The sequence below is a fragment of the Vanacampus margaritifer genome, chromosome 4 (assembly GCF_051991255.1).
Source record: "Vanacampus margaritifer isolate UIUO_Vmar chromosome 4, RoL_Vmar_1.0, whole genome shotgun sequence".
In the NCBI taxonomy this organism is placed as follows: domain Eukaryota; kingdom Metazoa; phylum Chordata; class Actinopteri; order Syngnathiformes; family Syngnathidae; genus Vanacampus; species Vanacampus margaritifer.
The window spans coordinates 9,548,364-9,571,163 of record NC_135435.1 but is presented as its reverse complement, the minus strand read 5'-3'; the positions used below and the strand labels follow the sequence as shown (position 1 = coordinate 9,571,163).

At 41.8% G+C, this 22,800-nt stretch overlaps 1 protein-coding gene across 1 annotated transcript; it reads right to left on the bottom strand.

The window, feature by feature from the left end:
* Positions 1-1,605: 1,605 nt before the first annotated feature.
* Positions 1,606-20,825, bottom strand: LOC144050014 (neuronal acetylcholine receptor subunit alpha-7-like). Its single transcript, XM_077562846.1, has 10 exons — positions 20,682-20,825; positions 17,828-17,967; positions 17,561-17,605; positions 16,067-16,176; positions 15,590-15,669; positions 14,732-14,899; positions 13,601-13,798; positions 4,265-4,351; positions 3,917-4,026; positions 1,606-2,338 (listed from the first exon to the last, which is right to left on the bottom strand). The coding sequence occupies exons 1-10, from the start codon at positions 20,734-20,736 to the stop codon at positions 1,907-1,909; spliced, it is 1,425 nt and encodes a 474-aa protein (XP_077418972.1). The 5' UTR covers positions 20,737-20,825; the 3' UTR covers positions 1,606-1,906.
* Between the last annotated feature and the right edge of the window lie 1,975 nt (positions 20,826-22,800).

Genomic DNA, 22,800 nt, shown 5'->3' with positions numbered 1-22,800 from the left:
CAAACACAGCAGGGAATTACTTACAAGTGTAATGGCTGCCAAAAGATTTGACAATCTCTGCCTAAATGAGCTGGTGAGATAATGGTATCCAGTGAAGGTTTATGCGGAAGACAGTTGAGAAGCTAATTGCTTTTGAAAAAGCCAATCAATACAGAAGGAACGCAGCGACGAAGTTGATTGCACTGGCATTGAGTCAAATGATGAGTGCTTTTGCATGGCGAGGGCAGGAAAGGTGGTTGAGTTGAAAAATACTTTCGTGCAAGTGCAAGGATGAACTGGATTTTCCTGACCATCATGTACATAGACACCGGTGCCTGAGTATGAAGGACCAAAACTCCCAAAATTCAAAATAAATAAATAAATGTAAATAAATGACTAAAAGTAAAAATAAAAACGGATATAAAAAAATCGAATATATATATATATATATATATATATATATATATATATATATATATATATATATATATATATATATATACACATCTCCAATTTCCAATTGTTTCAACCTGATTTTGTTGTTCAATCTGAACCATAACATTTTAGATGAAATAACAGGTGTAGCATTTCAATGCATTGTTGTTGCTTTTTTCTAAATCTATTGTGTAAACAAAACTAAATTAAAAAGAGTTTTTGGTCAATTCATGTAGGTGCAAAAGTGTCAGGATGGGGGAGCTTGGGGACCCAAATGCGGGAAGACAGGGCGAGGAGGCAGAGGTTCAATCGAAAAGAGGGATTTAATTTCTATTCAAACAAAAGGCTATCTTCCAAATTAAAAGATAAACCAAAACTAGAAACAAAACACGGGGGAAACAACAAGGCAAAAAATGAGCAGCATGACATGGGGAAAGAGAATAAACCGACACAGACAAAGGGGAGACAGCAGACTAAAGACACAGACACTAACGACACAACAAGACACACCTGGGGCAAGACACAAGTGGCTGAGGGCACTGATTGGTTCACACGAGGAAGGGCAGGATCACACTTAACAAGACCAAGGAAGACACAAGGAAAACAGAATCTAAACATGACAAAAAGTAATTGAACCCTGAGCTGCATTGCCTAAAACAAGCAGTCAAGTAGGACAAATTGGTAGCTAAACTAACCACTGAAATGGACCAATGAAATGAGAGCTTTAGCGAAGAAATTGTGCATCACTGACTGAAACAGAGACAAAACCACGTCACTTTAGTCTTAACCAGGTGAACCCATACAGGTCAGTCATGCTGAGAGAGAAATCTCAGGGGACCTTAGGAAGTGGGTAATGACAGCACATCCGTCTGGGCAAAGCCATAAAAAATTGAGCTTCATCATTCCACTGTGAAGCAGATCATCTGCTACTACTACTACTACTACTACTACAATCCTGCCTAGAAGTGGATGACAAAGTTGTTGTCTGACTTCATGAGATGAGAATGATATAAGGACTGAATGAGATAAGGACGTTTTGATTCAAGAGGTACCTTTGTGTTAATTCAAAAATCAAAATTAAAAGTACACCAATCTTGTAATTCTCAGGTAATTTGTAAAATTTCACTCATAGATCAAATCTGACATTTTGAATATCAACGAATGGATGGATGGACAAAATGAGGTAATTGATCCTGCTCATCAAGTTTATTTAATGAATACTTGTTACATGCTATATGCTTTTTGTGCAGATCCATCACAGTTCACAAAGTTCCGATCAAGAAATCGTTTGAATTAAAGGTAGTAATGTAACAAAAAGGGTAAATAGCTGAGAGTGAATACTTTTGCAAGGCACTTTACATTCAAATGCTAGCCACGGCAGTATAATGGTTACTTTCACATGCAACATTGTCTTACATGAGTCTCATATATACCAGACCACACATTTCAATTTTTTTGCTTTCACTGTGCCATAAATTTGGGGACCAAGTTTTCAAGAGACCACATCTTTGGAAATAGCCTCACTAATGTTTGGTGCTGACATAAGAATCACAAACGTGCTCACGATAATGAATAGCAAGAAAATCACAAAACAAAAACGATCGATTACAGCAGCAGCAAATTTCCAATCACTGCGTGTGGCCTCTCCATGCTGCTGGTCACGGAAGCGCTTGGCAATGTAACGCACTTCATCTCGGATCTTGACGAGCTCTGGTTCACTGTCGACTGTGGAGCTCAGACCTTTGGTGAGGAGAACCTCACCCTCACCAGCTCGCCCAACCGCCCCAGAATCAGTTGAGGCCGGGTGGACGCTTTCCATTCGGGCTTTGAGGTCCATGCTGGTCAGACTGTTCTGTGTTTTGTTCTCACCCGGACGCTTCATGAACAGAAACCAGGCACACCAATCAAAGAGGAGCACGCGGATCTTTGGGATGAAACAATGAAGAGAGATATGACTCATTAACCTTGTTCATATGCAATGCAATCCTAAATGACCCAATGCAGGATACCATTAAATGACTCGGCAGCTTATTCAGTAATCCAAATGTGTGAAAGTAAAACTACTGCAGGCCCTTTGTGTCTGCCGCTCTGAAACTTCACATCAAATAATGCTGTCAATCGCATTTACACAACGCTTGTAAATGGCACCTCATAAAATAGAGCTTGTTGAAACTGTAACCACAATAAATTCCGGGTTGCTGTGCATGAGGCTTGAATATGAGGAGTTTGAAAAGTGATGTTAGTTTCAAAAGTTGATGTAAGAGGACCCACATGGCTGAAGAGGCTCTTTATAAATCTCATTTATTATTATTCCTAAAGAAAAACAGTTTCAGAATGAGAGAAACTGAAAGTAAGCGGCTCTTTTCCCCATTCTCTTATAAGGGTGGAAAAAAAGTAAATGGACTGCTTGGTGTGCTGTTTGGTCCACTTTAAACCTCTGTATTCTATTCAGTAGTGGGTCGGGGCACGCGGCGCACGACGGCTCCTTTGGGTTATTGCACACAATCGGCAACGCTGTTCCAAAATTTGTATTTGAATTAGAGCTGATCTTGGCGCTCGCAATTTTTTTGCATGTAATAACGCCACAAATATGGAGAGCAGTAATGCAGCACGCAGGAATTCCATGTTTTCCATTCCTGTCCAATGGGAACACCAATCTTTGGGACGTCGTTGTGTTTACAGAATATAGCTCACTTGCAAAAAGCACAGTGTGAATATGAACCGCACCAAAAAAAGGGAAAAAAAAGTCCACTTTTGGTCCAAACCAAATCAGCGGACCAAAGGACTATTCTGGTCTGAATACACCCAAAGTGGACATATGTAGAGATGTCCACATACATTTTGTTGACAATGGATCGCTGTTTTCAGACACTATAAACAATGTTAAGTTAAGCATTTTCCGCTGATGTCACACCAATGGAATGGGGGTTCATCTTGTGAATGAAAAAGGGGCATTTTTAGATTAGTTGTTTACTGATTTGTCCCAAAAATATATTAATCTAATAGGAAAAAAATACAAGGTAACATTTCTTTAGTATGATCAAAAAATACATCAACAGTGATTTTTTTTTTTTACCAAGAAATCCATGTAAAATAGCTACATTTTAGCTCTTAAATCAAATTCTTATATGAGCTATTTTTGTTGTCGTCATATTTGTCCCAAAAAATGTATCTTCAGTTGTAGCAGGTGTTTAAAAACTAAATGTAAGGGTGGTCTATGTTTTTTTTCTATGACTGTATCAACAGAAATTTCCACATTGCAGGTCATATAACACTTTTTCTACTCCGGGTTAATTGAGAACTTCTGGATCTTAGAACAATGTGTCTCAATGTGTAGTATTGCCTAAAGTTTCTGGGAGCTACGACATATCTACATATGATTTCTGTCAAATAAAGTTACAGGAGTGGCATTTAAGTACAATGTACGGTAAATGTTTGGCTGAACAAGAATAAATGTTGAGGATGAGTTTCTGGTATAGAACATAATGAAATGGTCACTCACCCACTTTGGCATCCTGGCTCCATTAGGGTCATGATGGTGAACTTTTAAGACCACAACCGTGACCATCACAGAGAGCGCAACAATGGCCAAAGTGATGACAAAGTACTGAGCTAGAAAAGTGATGACATAGTGGAATAAAACATTAGCAATTCATTCAGCCATCCATCATATACAGTATACCACTTTTCCTAATCCATGTCATGGGGCTAAAATTTATGACACAAACAAATTGCGCTTCATTTTCTATTTTTAAAGCAACGTTTGCATCAAGCAGTAAAGGATATTATGCTGCTATTATGTCAAGCTATTCATTGTACATACTGTAGCAGACGTTTGTCTTTACCTTACCTATTAGAGGCACTGAGTCTGAAGTGGCTGGAATAAGTTCTGCAACTAGCAGCAAGAAGACTACAAGGGAGAGCAGGACTGTGATTCCTGAAAATAGCAAATCTCAGTTAGTGCTTCAAAAACCAAACAACGCGGTCTTTGCATTTACACACAAACATGCAGAACCATCTTCTTTTGATGACGTGACTTTACCTGTCATTTAAGAACAAATGAGTCTTTAGTCCAGTTTAAGAATATAGAATATAAAACATGTTTCCACTTATTTCACCTTCTTTTTTGTAAAGGGCATAACTCCAAATATTCATTCATAGTTTTAATGCTTTCAGTGAGAATCTATAATGTACATAGTCATGAAAATAAAAACACATTGAATGATGAGGTGTGTCCAAACTTTTGGCCTGTACATACTGTGAAGTTGCTTAAAACAGTAGTCTTAACATTATGTGTATTTTAAAGAATATCCTGTATATATTTTTGTGTTTTTATATTATCAACTGTCGTTTAGAGGCGCCGCTCAACTTTCTCTAATGTTTTGTATTTTTCCATGACGTATGAAACGAAACTGAAACTTAACTGTAATAAAAGCGACGAGGTGGCCGGGGGAGGAGAGAGAGTCGGAAGGAGCCGAGCGTGAGTTAAGGTCTCGCGCCTCCTCTCCTCTCCCAGCCGCGGTTGCAATAAAACAAAGCAACAGCTTCTGCCTCCTTTTTCCTTGGTGCACGGTCAGTAACTAAGGGGATCTGTAATATCAGACCCAACATTTAATTGGTGCCGAAACCTGGGACCTGCATCTGGACGGACGACCGCCGCCGAACCGAGGACACCGAGAATCTGTCGACAGCGTCTCCCCTTGCGTGACGAGTCTCGTCGCTCCGGCCTCGGCCGTTCGCCCGGACACCGGGTCCTGCGAACCAGACCGGCACCGAGGACTAACAGGTATTATGCTGTTTAATTATCACGATTTACACAGAAGTTTGAAAAAGGAACACTAAATATACTGAAGAAGTAAGAGTAAAATAGAAAAGTGGGGAGTAAAAGAGAAGCGCTTGGGCGTTGGCCCGTGAAGAAGAGAAAAAAAAACCCATGGTATATATGATCCGGGCATCAAAGGGATCACGGTTTTATTAGATGAGATCCAAAATACTTTTATTGACTAGTTTTTAACTTGTTAAAAAAAAGTGTCGTTTTCGGGTGCCCGGGTAGAGGAAATTAAACGTTGCCGTAAATACGTAATAATTTACACCTCCCCACTCATTGGTTACCAAAATATCTGTGTTCAATATAACAAAGATTTATTAGGTCAGAACAGAACTGACTGCGATTAAAAATAATCGCCTAAAACACAAATCATGGTTTTAAATTAGAAAGTGGTGCACCACAGAAAAGACTAAGTGTGTGTGTTTGTGTGTGAGTTTATGTGTGTGTGTGTGGTTGTGTGCGTGTGTTTTTGTGTGGGTGTGTACTTTGTGCGTGTTTATGAGATAAGGTTTGAAGGGAGTAACTGCTGCCCGCTCGGGAATACATACAATGGGCCAGTCATTGAGAAAAGAAATAGAACAACACCAAAATGTTAAGTTTGTTGCAAGCTTTGACGCTAATGCGTGCAAGCATCTGGAATCCTGGGTGACCAAGTATGATTTTAACCCGTCTTTGAGAGATGTCAGGAACAAAGAGGAAGTTAAGAAAAGTTTAGTGGAGAAAAGAGCAAAGAAGATTAAAAAGGGAAAGAATGTAGAAAAATTGGAAGCACAACTACGTGCTGTTGAAGTGTGGATAAAACAGTGTAAAATGAGGGCAGAAAGCATTTTGGAAAGTGAGAAAAGAAAAAAGGAAAAGACAGAAAGAAAAATGTATCAGATGAAGATAAGACCAACGGAAGAAACCGGCGCCAGACGAAGAGACAACGGAAATGCACCGGCTGAAGTGCGACAGCAAAATGATCCAGAAGAGGAAGTAAACGTCAACCAACAGCGGGAACCGCCTACCCCGTCTACCTCCTCCCCAAATTCCACCTCCACGAGTTTTGGGGACAGAGCCTCCCCTCCTATTGGAAGCCGTACAAGATCAAACAAACCAACAGCAGACGTCCTGGCTGCAACAACAAAATTATACCCAGACATTCAGCAGGTGGCAGCATATCCCATGGTAGCTGTAGCCAACCCAGCTTATGGAATGCCAAATCCTGGTCAACCTGCTCATCCACAGACCTTGCTGCTCTATCGGCCATGGACCGAAGAAGAAAAAGTAGCCGCATGCGCATCAGTTCCTCCCATTGAAGACAACGTTGAAAAATGGGCAGCTGCAATTAGAGAACTACATGGATCCTATCACCTCAATGGCAATGAATTACTAAGCGTCCTACGTCTGACCGCAGGACATCGAGTCGGAAGATTCCAAGGAGCCTTTGCTCCAGCCAACCAACGAGGCCAAGTCTACCAACCAGGCCAAGAACTAGACAACGCCCTAAATACTCTTTTAGAAAGAGCCATCGCAGTGTTCAAGAAACCACCTGATTTAACTAAAGTCCGCCAATGCCGCCAAGAACCTGAAGAAAGCGCACAAAAATATGTGGACCGCCTCCAAGACGTACTGAAACTACATGGTGGCATCGAAGAAAGCACTGAGGCACAAAGCACATACCAAACATTACTGCGGGCAACATTCCTGGATGGACTAGTGGACGGTACAGTCAATTTTATCAAGAAACATTACCACACCTGGAGAACTGCCCCGGTGAATGATCTCGTAGCTTGGGCCTCACACGCTGAAGACCTAAAAAGACAAAAAGCGCAATCATCAGTCTTCAATGCCATGCACACATTTTTTCAACATGCCTCTCCTCCACCTTCTGGACCAATTTACTACCAAAACCAACCCAATCGGGGCAGAGGACGTGGACGCGGAAGAGGAAGAGGCCGACCAGCCACCAGACAGGATGTGTGCTACAATTGTGGCAAGTACGGCCACTTTGCCCGAGATTGCCGCTCCAAACAAAAAATTGAGACCCCAAAATCTGACCACTGGGATCCAACCGAATGACGCGAGCAGGAAAGGTCAAGTGATGAAAACCCTGATGACACCAGAACGATCGTCGAGGTGCTTGACCTGACAGTCCTGTTTAGCCAGATGTCCTCTATTGACCCAGCAGTAAGAAAACTAGGCTTAGGGCCATTTACGACAACATTGAAATTCATTGTGGATTCAGGAGCACAATCCTCCGTGATCACTGATCTACCAACAGGTGTCAAATTGTCAAAAAGCACAATAATGGTCATAGGAGTGGGAGGTAGACCAGCCATCCATTACTTTACCGAACCACTGACCATTATTGATGAAGACGGAACAGAATACCCAGATCAAACTTTCGTTTACGTGCCTCGTTGTCCTGAAAACCTCATCGGACGAGATTTGATAAAAGCCATGAGCCTTGTATTAATGGTCGAAGGCTCCAGCATGGTCGTGACAAAAAGAGGACAAGAAACACCAATGCAGATGTTAGTACTAGAAGGAAAAGACAAACCACGCCCATTCTACAGTCTGGATCCGATCCAAAAAGGTCCAACATCAGTAACAAACAATCTGCAACAGATGCCAGAACAAATCCTACCAAATTCAAATTGGGTGCCCCAAACCACGTACCCACTTCACTCCACCATCCGCTTCGCCCCGAACAAAGAGGACAGAGACTTCTTTGATCAATGGTCCCGATTGACAACCATGCGGGCCCAAATAAAGGACCTAATTTGGGACGAACAGGCAGGATGGATGGCAGCCACAGTAATCTTTCCAGATTACATATATGCATTAACCACATATGAAGGCGTTGGCATTCCCTTCCACATTTCACTGGCAAAACCAACAGGCTGGAGATGGAAAGACATAGGATCAAAAATAAGAGATGTAACATGGTCCGAACAACGACTTCCGTGGACTCCATGTCAAGATGGAAGATTTAAACGCATCATGTCATCAGGAAACGTGGTCTGGAGGAAAAAACTAAACTGGGTGACAACATTTGTCCCCAGCACCCACCTAAGTACATGACATCCGGAGGAAACCACGATCCTGGCACTAAAAGACACCATGGATCAAATACCACCTCAGCTGTGGTCAGTGTCAAAAACCGATGTGGGCCTAATGACCACAGCCACAGAAGTAACAATTGAACCAAGAACAAACTATCGCCCACAAATCAATCAATACCCACTCAAACCTGATGCCAAAGAAGGAATCACACCAGTAATCATGAACATGGTAAAAGCTGGAGTGCTCATAGAAGCCCCCAAGGTAACTTGTAACACTCCAATCTTTCCAGTAAAGAAAGCAGACACCACGACCTGGCGAATGGTCCACGACTTAAGAGCCGTAAATCAGGCAGTAAAACAGAGAGCCCCCTGCGTCCCCGACCCCCACACTCTACTCAATGCGCTGAAGCCAGAACAGAAATGGTTCACAGTAATTGATCTAAGCAACGCCTTCTTTTCCATCCCATTGCACGAGTCTGCCCGTCATTGGTTTGGTTTCACCTTTAATCAAAAGAAGTACACCTATACGAGACTACCCCAAGGCTATGCAGAGAGCCCCACCAATTTCTCTCAAGAAATCAACAACTGTCTGAGCCTCCATGAACACAGTGAAACCACTCAAATCTTGATTTACGTAGATGACATTCTCATCGCCAGTCCAACCAAAGAAGAAAATCAAGAAGAAGCAGTGAAACTGTGTCAACACCTGGCAAAGACAGGAAACAAAGCCTCACTGACCAAACTACAGTGGACTCAGACCGAAGTAGTTTTCTTAGGTCACATCATATCGGCAGAAGGAAGAAAACTAACCTCTGATCGGAAACAAGCTATCCTTGATGCCCCCAAACCAAAGACCAAAAGACAGATGATGGCCTTCCTAGGCCTAGTGAACTTTTGCCGTCTATGGGTTCTGGACTTCGCCGAAATAACGCAACCACTGGTGGATTTAATTTACCAAGAAGACATCGCCCTGGCCGATCCCATCACATGGACGAAAATAGCTAATGACAAGTTCAATCAGATAAAACAGACCATCACAAGCACAGGCCCTTTGGGCCTACCCGACTACAAGAAACTGTTTACCCAAACAGTGGACTGCAAAGACGGATTCATGACATCCGTCCTACTCCAACAACATGGTACACAAATGCGACCAGTGGCCTACTACTCAAAGAAACTTGATGCTGTCGCCAGAGCCCTGCCCCAGTGTGTCCAAGCAGTGTGTGCCGCAGCAATGGCTGTCCAAGCATCCGCCGAATTGGTGTTGTTCCATCCCACCACTCTACTAGTAACACACTCAGTAGATGTTCTTTTGACTCAAACAAAGATGTCATTTCTCTCACCAGCAAGACATCTTGGCCTAACAGCTGTACTGTTGTCCCAACCCCATCTTACCATCAAGAGATGCAGCACTCTCAATCCTGCAAGTCTCCTCCCAGTGGAGACAGATGGGACACCACACAGTTGCACAGAAGCCACCGAGGAAATCTGCAAACCAAGAAGAGATTTGTTAGACACACCCTTACAAGAAGGAGAAGCAGTGTTTGTAGATGGTTCCTCAAGCAAAGATGAACTAGGCAACACCAACACAGGCTATGCAGTGGTCACACAACAAAAGACACTGAAGAGCGGACGATTAATAGGAAATCTGTCAGCACAAGCAGCAGAACTCATCGCGCTAACAGAAGCATGTAAATTATTCAAAGACAAAGCAGTAACAATTTGGACCGACAGCCAATATGCCCACTCGACATTGCACATCTTTGCCGCCATGTGGGCTCGACGAGGAATGAAAACATCAACAGGAAAACCTGTTCAACACGCCAAATTACTCACTGACCTTTTGGCCGCTGTACTGCTACCCTCCAAAATAGCAGTATGCAAATGCAAAGCTCACACCTCAGCAAAAGACGCCGTTTCTGTAGGAAATGCAAAAGCAGATTTGGCAGCCAAGCAAGCAGGCCAAGACAAAACAAAGATCGTCATGCTCGCCAACCACAAAGAAACACAACAACACAACAACATTCCAAAACAAGTACTAATTGACATGCAAAACAACGCTCCAGACAAAGAAAAAACACTATGGAAAATGATGAACATTGAACTCACCCCAGAAGGCCTCTACCACAAAGAAGACCGACCAGTCATCCCCCGCAGTCTGTTCCACGCAGTAGCCACATTGAGTCATGGCAAGTCCCATGTCTCAACAGGAGGGATGATATCTATGGTAGAACAGACAATGACAATACCACAGGGCTTGCAAACCTATTTTAAAACTTTTTGTAGGTCATGTATGGTGTGTTGTCGTCACAATGCTCAGGGAAACTTAAGACCACAGAGAGGGAAATGCCCAGTGGGCTCCTACCCATTTGAAGTTTTACACATGGACTTTATTGAACTACACAAAAGTGGTCAGCACAAGTACTGTTTAGTGTTAGTAGACTCACTAACTAAATGGGTTGAACTTGTTCCTTCAAAACATCCAAACGCCCTCACAGTAGCTAAAGCTATTTGTAAACACATAATACCAGAACATGGCATTCCACGAGTCTTGTGGAGTGATAACGGTAGCCATTTTGTAAATACCATCGTTGACAATATGGCCGTTCACTTAGGGATCACCCTAAAAAATCATTGTGCATATCACCCACAGAGCGCAGGCTTAGTTGAACGGACCAACGGTACTATTAAACTAAGACTCAAAAAGACCATGGAAGAAACCAAAAAACCATGGCCTGAGTGTTTATCTCTAGTAAAAACTTACATGAGAATAACGCCAAACCCACAAGGGATCACGCCCTTTGAGGCAGTAACAGGCAGACCCTTTGTGCTCCCCTTATGGGAAAATCAGCCATGGTCAGACAAAACAGGAGAGGCAGATCCACTGACTAAATGGTTATGTGACTTGTTTAAAGAACGGACTGTGTCAAGAGCAAATGATCTGCCCTCTACCTCTCTTCCTCCTGCACAGGAAACGGTGACCCCGGGTGACCTGGTGTTGGTGAAGGTGATAAAAAGGAAAACATGGTCGAGCCCACGCTGGGACGGCCCATTCGTTGTTCTCCTGACCACACCCACCGCTCTCAAAATCGCTGAGAGAGAGACGTGGATCCACCAGAGTCACTGCAAAAAGGTCACCGAACTCAGATAAGGGATTACCCCCTGATTCTTGTCAAAAAGAAGAAGAACAAAGGAGAAGATGACCCTTTTTCAGACATTGTTTGGACTTTGATCATTATAATGCTTATCTTATTATGTGTTATTTGTTCTTGCTGTATTGTCCCAATGTCTAAGAGATTAGTCGCCCGTATGTTCGTGGCCCAGATGTATCAATATAACTTACTACGCGTAGAGGATTATGTTGTCACTGTGGAGACCGACACAAAAGTGTGACCCTCATCTTATTGTGTTTCCCTAACTTCAAATTCAGTTCCATTCTCAGACCAAGAGGTTCTCGTCACCGTGCGGTGGGGGAGTTATGGAATTTTTCCCTTTAAGTTAAGGGTTTTCGCCATTTCCTGAGAATGGTTCAAATGTTGTGAATCTATTAATGAAGTAATACTGAGAAAACTTAATTGTTTTAGTATTTACTGATATCCTTTTAAATCCACAACAGGAGGGAATGTGAAGTTGCTTAAAACAGTAGTCTTAACATTATGTGTATTTTAAAGAATATCCTGTATATATTTTTGTGTTTTTATATTATCAACTGTCGTTTAGAGGCGCCGCTCAACTTTCTCTAATGTTTTGTATTTTTCCATGACGTATGAAACGAAACTGAAACTTAACTGTAATAAAAGCGACGAGGTGGCCGGGGGAGGAGAGAGAGTCGGAAGGAGCCGAGCGTGAGTTAAGGTCTCGCGCCTCCTCTCCTCTCCCAGCCGCGGTTGCAATAAAACAAAGCAACAGCTTCTGCCTCCTTTTTCCTTGGTGCACGGTCAGTAACTAAGGGGATCTGTAATATCAGACCCAACACATACATATTAGGTAAAGTCACTAAAAGCTCACGGTGATTTTATCCCCAATCCCTTACTGTCTCCATTATAAGGGCAAAGCTTGGAAATCGTTCTTTCCCCTCACCCTTCCATTATATATTTCCTTTCATCCAAGAAAATCATCTTCACCGTTTGGCAACCCGTCAAAAGTTTGTTTCCCGCTGTAGGTCATTGATTTTTTTATGCGTTTTGGACAAGTTGAAACCATTAAAATGAACCCCGCCTGTAATGACAAGTTAGCTCTAAAATATTTATTTGGTTGTTACTAACATAACTATGAGATTCATTTGTCAAAAATAATTTCCAGTTTAATACATCTTACTGTATAGAAACTTTATTTGGACGTACGCCGCCATGTTATGTCACTATGCACTGAATGCGTTGCAACGTAAATAACAATGGCGGAGTACGTCCAAATAAAGTTTCTACGAAATGTATTCAACTGAAAATTATTTTGGACAAATTAATCTCATAGTTATGTTAGTAACAACCAAATAAATATTTTAGAGCTAACTTGTCATTACAGGCGGGGTTCCTTTTAAGTGAATTTCGTTGCTCTGTACTCGGGCATGACAAATTCGATTTGTTTTTATTCCGTTCAATCATTGTATTACTAAAGCATTAAAGAAGCCTAATAAGCTATGCACATTTTTGTAATGTATTTGATAATTTATTTCCATCTGTAAAAACATTATGTCAGCAAACAAAATTTGTCTACAAACTCAGTGGCCTTGTGGTAGAGTGTCTGCCCAGAGATTGGGAGGTTGTGGGTTCAATCCCCGGCTGGGTCATACCAAAGACTATTAAAAATGAGATCCATTTCCTCCCTGCTTGACACTCAGTTTAAAGGGTTGGAATTGGGTGGTTAGATCACCATGTGATTCCTGAGTGCAATCATTGCTGCTCACCGCTCCCTCAGGGGATGGGTCAAATGCGGAGAACAAATTTCACCCCCACTTAGTTGGGTGTGACAATCAGTGGAATTTACCTTTACCTCTTTGGGGGGAAATTGCAATCACAATTACAAAAATCTCTTTCTCAGTGTTATCGCCTGTTTATTTCATAACTGGTCAAGTGAAACCAGCATGAACCCTACATGGACTACCCTGCATTACAGTTACAAGTAACCACCTTAATTTGTAGGTCGTTACACTGTATAAAATAACAAATACAGCACATTTTTTACTGTATTAGGATGTTATTTATTTTCCATCTGAAGGAAGAGAAAAAAAAAGGTTATCTATTTAAATGTAAGTTCTAGAAGAATCATCATTTTCAGGCACAGAGAAGTTTAATGACATGAAGGTTTGCGCTACCTAGCGATATTTTCTCCCCCGAGTCAGCAGGCAGCAGGAAGACAAGAAGGGCCAGAATGGAGATCAGGATACAGGGGATGATCAGATGGAGTAGATAGAAGAGAGTCCGTCTGCGCATCACGATGGTGTACGTGACATCAGGATAGCTTTGGTCCGGACAGCAAACATAAGAGCGCTCATTCTTCTTCCCTGAAACCACTATGAAACAAAATTAAACATAATTGAGTCCAATTTGGGAGCAATTTTTATTTTTTTGCAGAACTTGCCCTTGAAGGTCGTAATAATGCACTCTGGATATCAGGTCGCGGTGGATCATTCTGCTTTGGTGGCTTTAGATTCACCCGGTCGATAAGTGGCTTCTGCCTGAAAGATTAGCCAGCATTTTTGAAATAAACTTTCTCTGGGACTCTCTGTGCCCTCCGGTCTCCCAGAGATTCTAATATTCCTCCTGGAGTGCGCCTCAAGGTTCCTGTACTTTCGGTCCAACTTTAGTTCCGATGACAGTGAAGCTATCAGCGTTCACAGCTCTATAACGCTGTCAGAGCGCCATTATGTTTTTGCCAAGTCATTCCTTACAATGTCACCTCTAATTGTAGTTGAAAACTCTGATAACCACATAGACCAGATTGTGTTTACCTCTGACTGCAGAGATGCTAGCAGCTAGCACAGGGCATTAGGCAAATCGTTCTTTTTGGAATCGGACTACCCACGTTAACAAACACTCTCCAAAACATGTTATCTAAATCAAATTTTTAGTAAAGATTCAAGCACACGGGAAAAAAAAAATCAAGTATTCTTTATTTCAGCTTCTTTCTTCAAAGTGTTGCTCCAAGTTATTTGTTTCCATGGCTTTCCATGATTCACACTTTTGTCGTTTTATGTTTTCCGCCATGGTTGTTGTTCACTGTCTAGTGTTCCCCTAAGTCAACTTTCTAATGTTAATACTACTGACTTGTTTGTCTGCTTTGAATATTCGGATGATTTGCACCATACCAAGACATAAGTATAACATATCACTCAAGTATTTTCAAATGTGAGTTCAGTGCCTTCCTCTCCAACCTTTTCCATATTATTAAGTCTTTTGTGTGTTAGAATCAATGTTAGTGATGCACAACATCAAATTATTCTTACCAACAAGTTCCCACTCTCCATTAGGAATGTATTCACTGATGTCTGCCTCTATCATTGTTAAATCTAAAGTAGCGCCATCAAAAGTCCAGGAGCCAAACTTGAGGTCACATTTCTGGATGTCAAACGGGAACCAGCGGAGATCCATATAGCAGGTGCTCTTAAAGATCCCTAATCGGGAAACAAATGTGGAATAGAGGGGAAAAAAGGAGACACATACTATTGAGAGAACATATTCATTTGGTGTTCGTGTATTGAGAGGAAATAATTACAAAGATATAGTGAATGTAGCCAGTCCTTCAGGAGGCAAGTGCCAACCAATCTCCAATCAACATCCAAGAAAAATGTGACAATTTGATAGTCCTTCCATTTCATTGTTCATCATGAGGTTAATGTAGCACTGCATGAAATTAATTGATATAGAATGAGGGCAAACAGAGCAGTGGATGATTTTGTACTGACAGACAAGTGCAAAGCCTTTGCTGTAAAGACTTCTAAATAAAACAAAAACAAATAAAAGAGCATTAGATGACTAAATAACAATCTGGTGAGATAGCCTTCAGAGAGTGAAAGTTGAAATGCAATTAGCTTCAAACGAAAGGCATCAATGCAGACAGAACTCACTGAGAGCTTCTTGTGCTGGAATTAATTCAAATGGCGAGGCAAGAGGACAGGACAGAACAGGACAGTGCTTTTTGCTCAAAAGGGGGAAAGAGGGAATGAGGATTCTCATTGAATCAATAATTAACAACTTCTTTCTCACTATATGTGCAATTGACAAACGTGCATAACTCATGGGACCCAGATTTTAGTCGCTGAACGCTCAATCAGGAAAAGCGAATGAGTTAATAATTTTCTTACCTGGAGGTACATACAAACAGTTGCCTGAGGACTTCACCACTATTTTGGTATGGAAGGTGGAATCAAATGTTTTGTCTGCACTGTGAGTGACATAGAATTGCATTAGCGTTGCTTGTCACAAATCGTCAACGATCCCCATCTCTAGTCTGGCAATCAAGATCCAAATATTTCATTGATCATAGAAGGTCTATGAGCCGTACTTTGTCTGATCCCTCACTAGTTCCCATTTGCCATGGATGGAAGCTTCAAAACGTGCTTCGAAGCAATGCTGTAGATGTCCATTGAAGCTGCTTCAAAGCTTGTTTCACATCATGTGACATATGACGTATGAAGCAGCAACTGCTTCCTTACCAGAATGAATCACCTCATGGCTTCAATCGGAGGATAATGTGGTGAGCCATTGAAGAGTGGAGCTTAATGTAGATCTTGATTTACCAGTTATCCCAATATTTATCATGCTGTGTTCACATCCAGTACCTGTTATAAAGTAGAATATCAGGCTTCCAAAGACCATCATTAGGAAGTCGTAGAGTGTCCAAGCCATTATAATCAGATGAATCCCACTGTAGTTTATAGTCATTCCAGGACTGTGGAGCAGAGAATTATTAGGATGTGCAGTATCTTTTTCACACTTCACATACAGTAAAGAATGCACGGGATGGCATTCTAGAAAGCAGGTTTTGTCAAAAGTAGGCGTAAATTAACTCAGAGATATGGGGAATTCTGAAGTAGTTATGTGGTCCATAGCGAAGAGTAATTGTGAATCATAGCTTCACGGACTCAGTTAACCTAACCTGCTGGCTCATAGTATTTGTAAAAAAAAATAAAAATTCAAGCTCACTGATCGCTGAAGAAAAATGCTGATCGCATTAACGCTAATATATGTCATCCATCCATCCGCCCATTGGGTCATATTCTCCTGTTTGCGTAAGTCAAAATACTAGGCTGCACGCAGCTCTTATATCTGCCATTTACGCACCCTCAGGACAGGTGCGCGCATTTGATAGAGAAAAAGTCATGTCATTTTCATTTATATGGTGCTTTTAAAGAGCCACAGTTGTCACAAAGTGCTTACAGAACACATTATATAAAACATTAACAATAATGCAGTGATAATCCAACAAATCTTATCTATACAGTACATACAGTATAAGGTTGACTTGGTCTGCTTTATGAAGAATTTTCTTGTCATCTGTAAATTGTTTTGAACAGCGCTAAACTAAAATAAATTGCGGGAGTGGTTAAAACGTTTTTGCGATTGTTTAGTAAGATCATGATCTATTCATCTTGATTGGACTAGCCAGCCAGAGCAGTTAAGTAATATTTATGTATCCATCCATAAATTCACATATATTATTATCCCTTCTGTTTCTTGAAACTGTTCAAAAAAGTATATTTATTCACGGTTATATTATAATGTTCACAGAGCAAAACTATACATTGATTCAACAGGATAATGTGTTATGGGCTCTTTCCATTTATTTCTTCACTGGTTAATACAGTACTACTAATAACATGAGTGGAACATAGGCCATATTTGGAAATAATGTGTGCAGAGCACAGCCCATACTATTAGACAAGCTCTAAGAATTGGCTTTTAGTGGAAATTAAACCAAAAGCTTTTTGTCCCTAATTTGTCCCTACAGCTTCACTACTACCTGTAGTGGCTGCAATGAGGGTGGTTGGGGGGCCGAAAGTAAAGTAGTCACATTTTGACTGGATTTATACTGCATGATTTAAGTGTTGTTATTTTGCATGCAGGTTGTGTCACTGTCAAAAAAGTACATTATAAGTGTCATGTGACACTTAAAACATATTGCTTTTCAAATAGTGTACATATTTGTTTTGAAATAAAAAGAAAGAGACACTTATATTTTCCTTAGACTCATGTGAGAGCTCATGTATTGCCCAAAATGCTTATATCGACAAACCAACACTTTTATTGCAAGTGTTAGGACTTAGAAATCTTACCAAATGCAGCCAAATGTTGGTTGTCAACACCTGGTTCTTCTCATCCTGTGAGTAAAAAAATATATTGTTTTACTTCATATGTGGTTACTATAAAATCTTCAGTTTAAGACGGATATGTAATTGTGCTGAGCTGTAATTTGACATATCACCAAAATCCTAATAGCTACTAGTGTGTATTTTCTCAGCGTGCTCTATATTCTGTCCACAGTTGGTGTTCTTTTTTAGATGTTAACTGTGTATTCTAATAATAATAAAAAAGTGACAAACCACATCCATGATCTGGCTGAGGAAGATGCCGACATCAACATTGAGAGTAAGATTCTCATTGACGACTGGTCTCTCCAGTGCGGTGTAGCCCCTCAACAGATCTTGCAACAGTCTGAGCTCATTTGGACCTTGAATAGACACTATGAAACAAACAAATATGAATAAAGAGATTCGAAAAGTTGTCAGATAAACTTAAATACTTAAATAGTAAATGTAGGAAATATGAGTATTTAAACTTTGACCTCTTCGAAGCCGTCCAAAGCCGTCCGAACGGCTTCGAAGAAATTCTGGTCCACCATCCGGCGTCTCAGGAGAGGAAAGCAGTGCGTCATTAACACTGTGTATAGAGGAGATGGGGTGCTGCTGACCTCGATTCGGGACGTCGTAAATCGGTGGGGAAAATGCTCGAAGACCTCCTCAATTCCACCGACACGCCTTCTTTTGAGGAAGCAGGGTCTGAGGACACTGAGGTGGGCTCCCCTATCCTGTCTAACCAGCTCAGTGGCGAGTGGTTAGAGTGTCCGCCCTGAGACTGGGAGGTCGTGGGTTCAATTCCCGGCTGGGTCATACCAAAGACTATAAAAATGGGACCGATTGCCACTCTGCTTGACACTCAGCATTAAGGGTTGGAATTGGGAGGTTAGATCACCACATGATTCCCGAGCGCGGCGCTGCTGCTGCTCACCGCTCCCTCAGGGGATGGGTCAAATGCGGAGAACAAATTTCGCCCCACTTAGATTGGTGTGACAATCAGTGGATCTTATCTTATCTCTGGGGTCGAAGTCAGTGAGGTGGTTGGAAAGCTCCTCGGTGGCAGGGCCCCGGGGGTGGATGAGATCCGCCCAGAAGTTCCTATGGGCTCTGGATGTTGTGGGGCCTTCGTGGTTGACACGCCTCTACAACAGCGCGTGGACATCGGGCAGAATGCCTCTGGATTGGCAGACCGAGGGGACCGGAGGGTGTGTTCCAACTGTAGAGGGATCACACTCCTCAGCCTCCCAGGTAAGGTGTATTCAGGGGTGCTCGAGAGGAGGGTCCGTCGGAAAGTCGAATCTCGGATTCAGGAGGAGCAGTGTGGTTTTCGGCCGTGGAACAGTGGATCAGCTCTACACCCTCGGCGGGGTCCTCGAGGGTGCGTGGGAGTTCGTCCAACCAGTCCACATGTGCTTTGTGGACTTGGAGAAGGCGTTTGACTGTGTCCCTCGGGGAGTCCTGTGGGGGGTGCTTCGGGAGTATGGGGTACCGAGGCCCCTGATACGGGCTATTTGGTCCCTGTACAACCGATGTCAGAGTTTGATCCGCATTGCCGGCAGTAAGTCGAATTTGTTTCCTGTGAGGGTTGGACTCCGCCAGGGTTGCCCTTTGTCACCGATTCTGTTCATAACTTTTATGGATAGAATTTCTAGGCGCAGCCGAGGCGTTGAGGGGGTCCTGTTTGGTGGCCTCAACATTGCATCTCTGCTTTTTGCAGATGATGTGGTGCTGTTGGCTTCTTCAAGCCGTGATCTCCAACTCTCACTGGAGCGGTTCGCAGCCGAGTGTGAAGCGGTTGGGATGAGGATCAACACCTCCAAATCCGAGACCATGGTCCTCAGTCGGAAAAGGGTGGAGTGCCCTCTCCGGGTCGGGGATGAGATCCTGCCCCAAGTGGAGGAGTTCAAGTATCTTGGGGTCTTGTTCATGAGTGAGGGTAGGTTGGAGCGAGAGATCGACAGGCGGATCGGTGCAGCATCTGCAGTGATGCGGACTCTGTATCGGTCCGTTGTGGTAAAGAAGGAGCTGAGCCGAAAAGCAAAGCTCTCGATTTACCGGTCGATCTACATTCCTGCCCTTACCTATGGTCACGAGCTGTGGGTCGTGACCGAAAGAACAAGATCCCGGATACAAGCGGCCGAAATGAGTTTTCTCCTCATCTCTCTTGTCTTTGATACATCCCCATTCATGAAACTATAGGACCATTCCTAATATCCTATAGCAATATCAAATGTCAGTTACTTACAAGTTACGTAGGTAGTATGTACATTCTAGGGATGGGCGAGTACTACTACCAGGTATCGGTGCCGTTACTAGCCTCATTTTAAGGTATCGGTACTTGTGACAGTGGCTGATACCAGAGCTGTATAGCCAATACCAGTATCCGCTGCCCTCTTGCAGCCGTTTTACGAACTAGAATTTTGAAGAATAAAATGTTTTAATTTTTCTCTAGACCATGCACTAACACGCTTGATCAAAAAAGTACACTGGCACAATCTTGAGAATGAGAATCATTACATTTGCAAAGCTTTTAGACACATACAGATTCATTTAGAGAGGTCAAAATCTATCACTGAATGGCTTTTTATTTATTTATATTCTACGTCTTGAAATGTGTTTGTAATATTTCATCCTTTTATATGATAACTAATATCAGAAACTCACCCAAGCATGTTGCAATGCCATTGCTGTTCTTAAAACTGAGCACTTTGATTTTTTTTGAAAAAACATTTTTAGTATTATAATTATTTTTTAATCTACCAGTTGATAGAATGTGATAAAACGTTTGGATTGTTTGAGTTTAGAGATCAAATCTGTATTGATCGCTTGAGTTATGCATGAACTTTTGGAGCCGTGAAAGTTCTGTAAACAAGTTCAGTGCACACAAGTACTGCGCAATCTGGACCAGTGTTCCACAGAATTCATTGAGACAAGATATATATTTTTCATGAGAAAAAGACATGAATGGCACCAGCAAATTCAAACAAGAAGGATATTGGAAAGTTACGGACCACAGTGACTGACAAAAAGTTACCAAAGTTACCTACTTCTGAGTCAATTAGTTAGGTCTGTTTGTTAATTAATCATATTGGCATCTTACCTTGGACTGTGCATGCACTCACTAGCAGAACAAGCAGAACATAATGTGGAGCCATGGTGGTCGGGAACAGGAGACGGTGGGGAACTGTGGACCTCAGTGGGGTGTCTTGTTTATAATGACTGCGTGATTGTACCTATGTGTGTTTGTAGACAGACTCCTCCTCCCTCGTTGAAAATGTTAACATGCATGCTTGGAAATGTAGGTGAAAGGTTATTGAATGCACAAATTTGTCTTCATTTATTGCTTTGGGGGAAGTTTTGGAGGTCCGTATAAAATGTTTTATTATGTAAGTATTTTTGTAGTATGTTGTGCAATAGAATTGTAACTGAAGTACAGCATGTCGGCAGCTGGAGTCTGACTTGAAGCCAACGCACAAATGAGAAACAGATGTGGACATATTCTCTCAAGGTTTTTCAGTTTTTGCATTGTTTGTCTTTAAATTACACAATATATAGTGGCACTTCCAAAGTCTGTTTTTTTGGCCCTCTCACAAATCTGTTGTGCCCCTCCAGCATTTCTTTTGATATTCTAAAATATATTTATAAATTTCCCCTTTAGCTCCCCTTTAGCTCCCTTTTAGCCCTGGGGAGAGAAACAAATCCTGCAGCCATCCCTGTTTTTTTTCTTTACGCTGGTCGACTTTCAGTTTTCTCTTATGTCAATAAGGGCGCTGTCCGAGCACACAGTGTACACCGTACAATCAAACTGTAAAATCAAGGTCGGTAAAACAACAACAAGATTTGGGGTGGTATGAAATTTGGAACAGATATCTTTTAAGCTTGGCTGTAAAGACAGAAATAGAGTCAGTTTTTCCAATCAATTGCAGGTCATGTAATAAAAAAACAAAAAACAATTCACATTCATATCAAATGACAATTTATAGTCTTCAATTAACTTTTTTTTTTTATTATTACTGAGAGAGAGCTCATTATTGTTCATTCAGTAATTTTACCGATTCGACATGTCATCATCATTGCTCTCTCTCGCTCTCTTTTTTCCCTCCTTTTCTTTTTTTTGTACGTGCGTGAATATATGCATGTGCGAGTGTGTGTGTGCATATGTGCATGCGTGTGAGTGTGTACTCATTAATTCACCTAAAACCTATTAAAAATCCCATACCGTTCACCTAAACCGAATACTTCAGAATCCAGCTAGAGTCATGTGGTTGTCAGGAGACCCGAGGAAGGATCAAAGAAAAGAAAGGAAAGTGAAATCCAGCACCGACTAGACATCACCTGCTACCCACCGGGTTACCAACCAGAATCTTTCACCAACCCCAGAAACATCTAAATTCCAACAAATTGGGGAGACCTCAAGAGACCAAAGGAAAGATTGAGGAAAGGAAGGAAGGATAGATGAAGCAGAGTGATATTCACAGACATCAGCCTCCACCGATTCAACGACCAGAGGAAGAAGCAGATTGTGTTTGAATTTTCGGTAGATGCTGGTGTGGTGGATCTGTCTTTAATTAACCTAACGTGTGATTTTAGGGCGTGGGATGAAGCCAGAATACCCAAAGAAAACCCAAAGGCTTCACTCAGAAGTGTCACAATAGTTTGTTCAACTATTGTTCAAGTTATTGTAATAATGTAACAAGAAAATGCTTGCAACCTTATTATTTATTACATATGACAATTTGAAATTTTGGTGGATATTGACATGCTTGATTTGTTTTTCGGGCCACATAAAACGATGTGGCGGTTCAAATCTGGCCCCCAGGCCTTGAGTTGGACACCTGTGCGCAAAGGTTATTAAGTTAACCCTGCTGAAAGCAGAACATTGAATTTTGAATCTCTACTGCCACCTATGGCCGAAAATGGAACTGCACACATCCTTCTTCTGTACACAATGTGCACATGACATCAGCAGAGAGAGGGCGGGAAATTCAAACCCGAATCCAGTCTGAAAATTATTGGCCAGAAGCTTGCAGGAGTTCCCATTATGAACAGCTAAGGTGTTAATCTACTAATTAACTCTTTGACTGCCAGACCTTTTCAGAAACGGGATGTCACCAGTGCCAGCCGATTTAAGCATTTTGACTGATCTTTCAAGGTCCACAGAAAATGTTGTGTTTGGACTATGGAAACACACATACTACCAAATGAAAGATTGGACTCTC

Coding starts and splice junctions, on each gene's coding strand:
- LOC144050014 (XM_077562846.1), bottom strand. CDS start 20,736: ATGGCTCCACATTATGTTCTGCTTGTTCTGCTAGTGAGTGCATGCACA. Junction 15,670..16,066: donor GATATTCTACTTTATAACAG/GTACTGGATGTG, acceptor TGTCACTCACAG/TGCAGACAAAACATTTGATT. Junction 2,339..3,916: donor GAGCCAGGATGCCAAAGTGG/GTGAGTGACCAT, acceptor TTCATCCCAAAG/ATCCGCGTGCTCCTCTTTGA.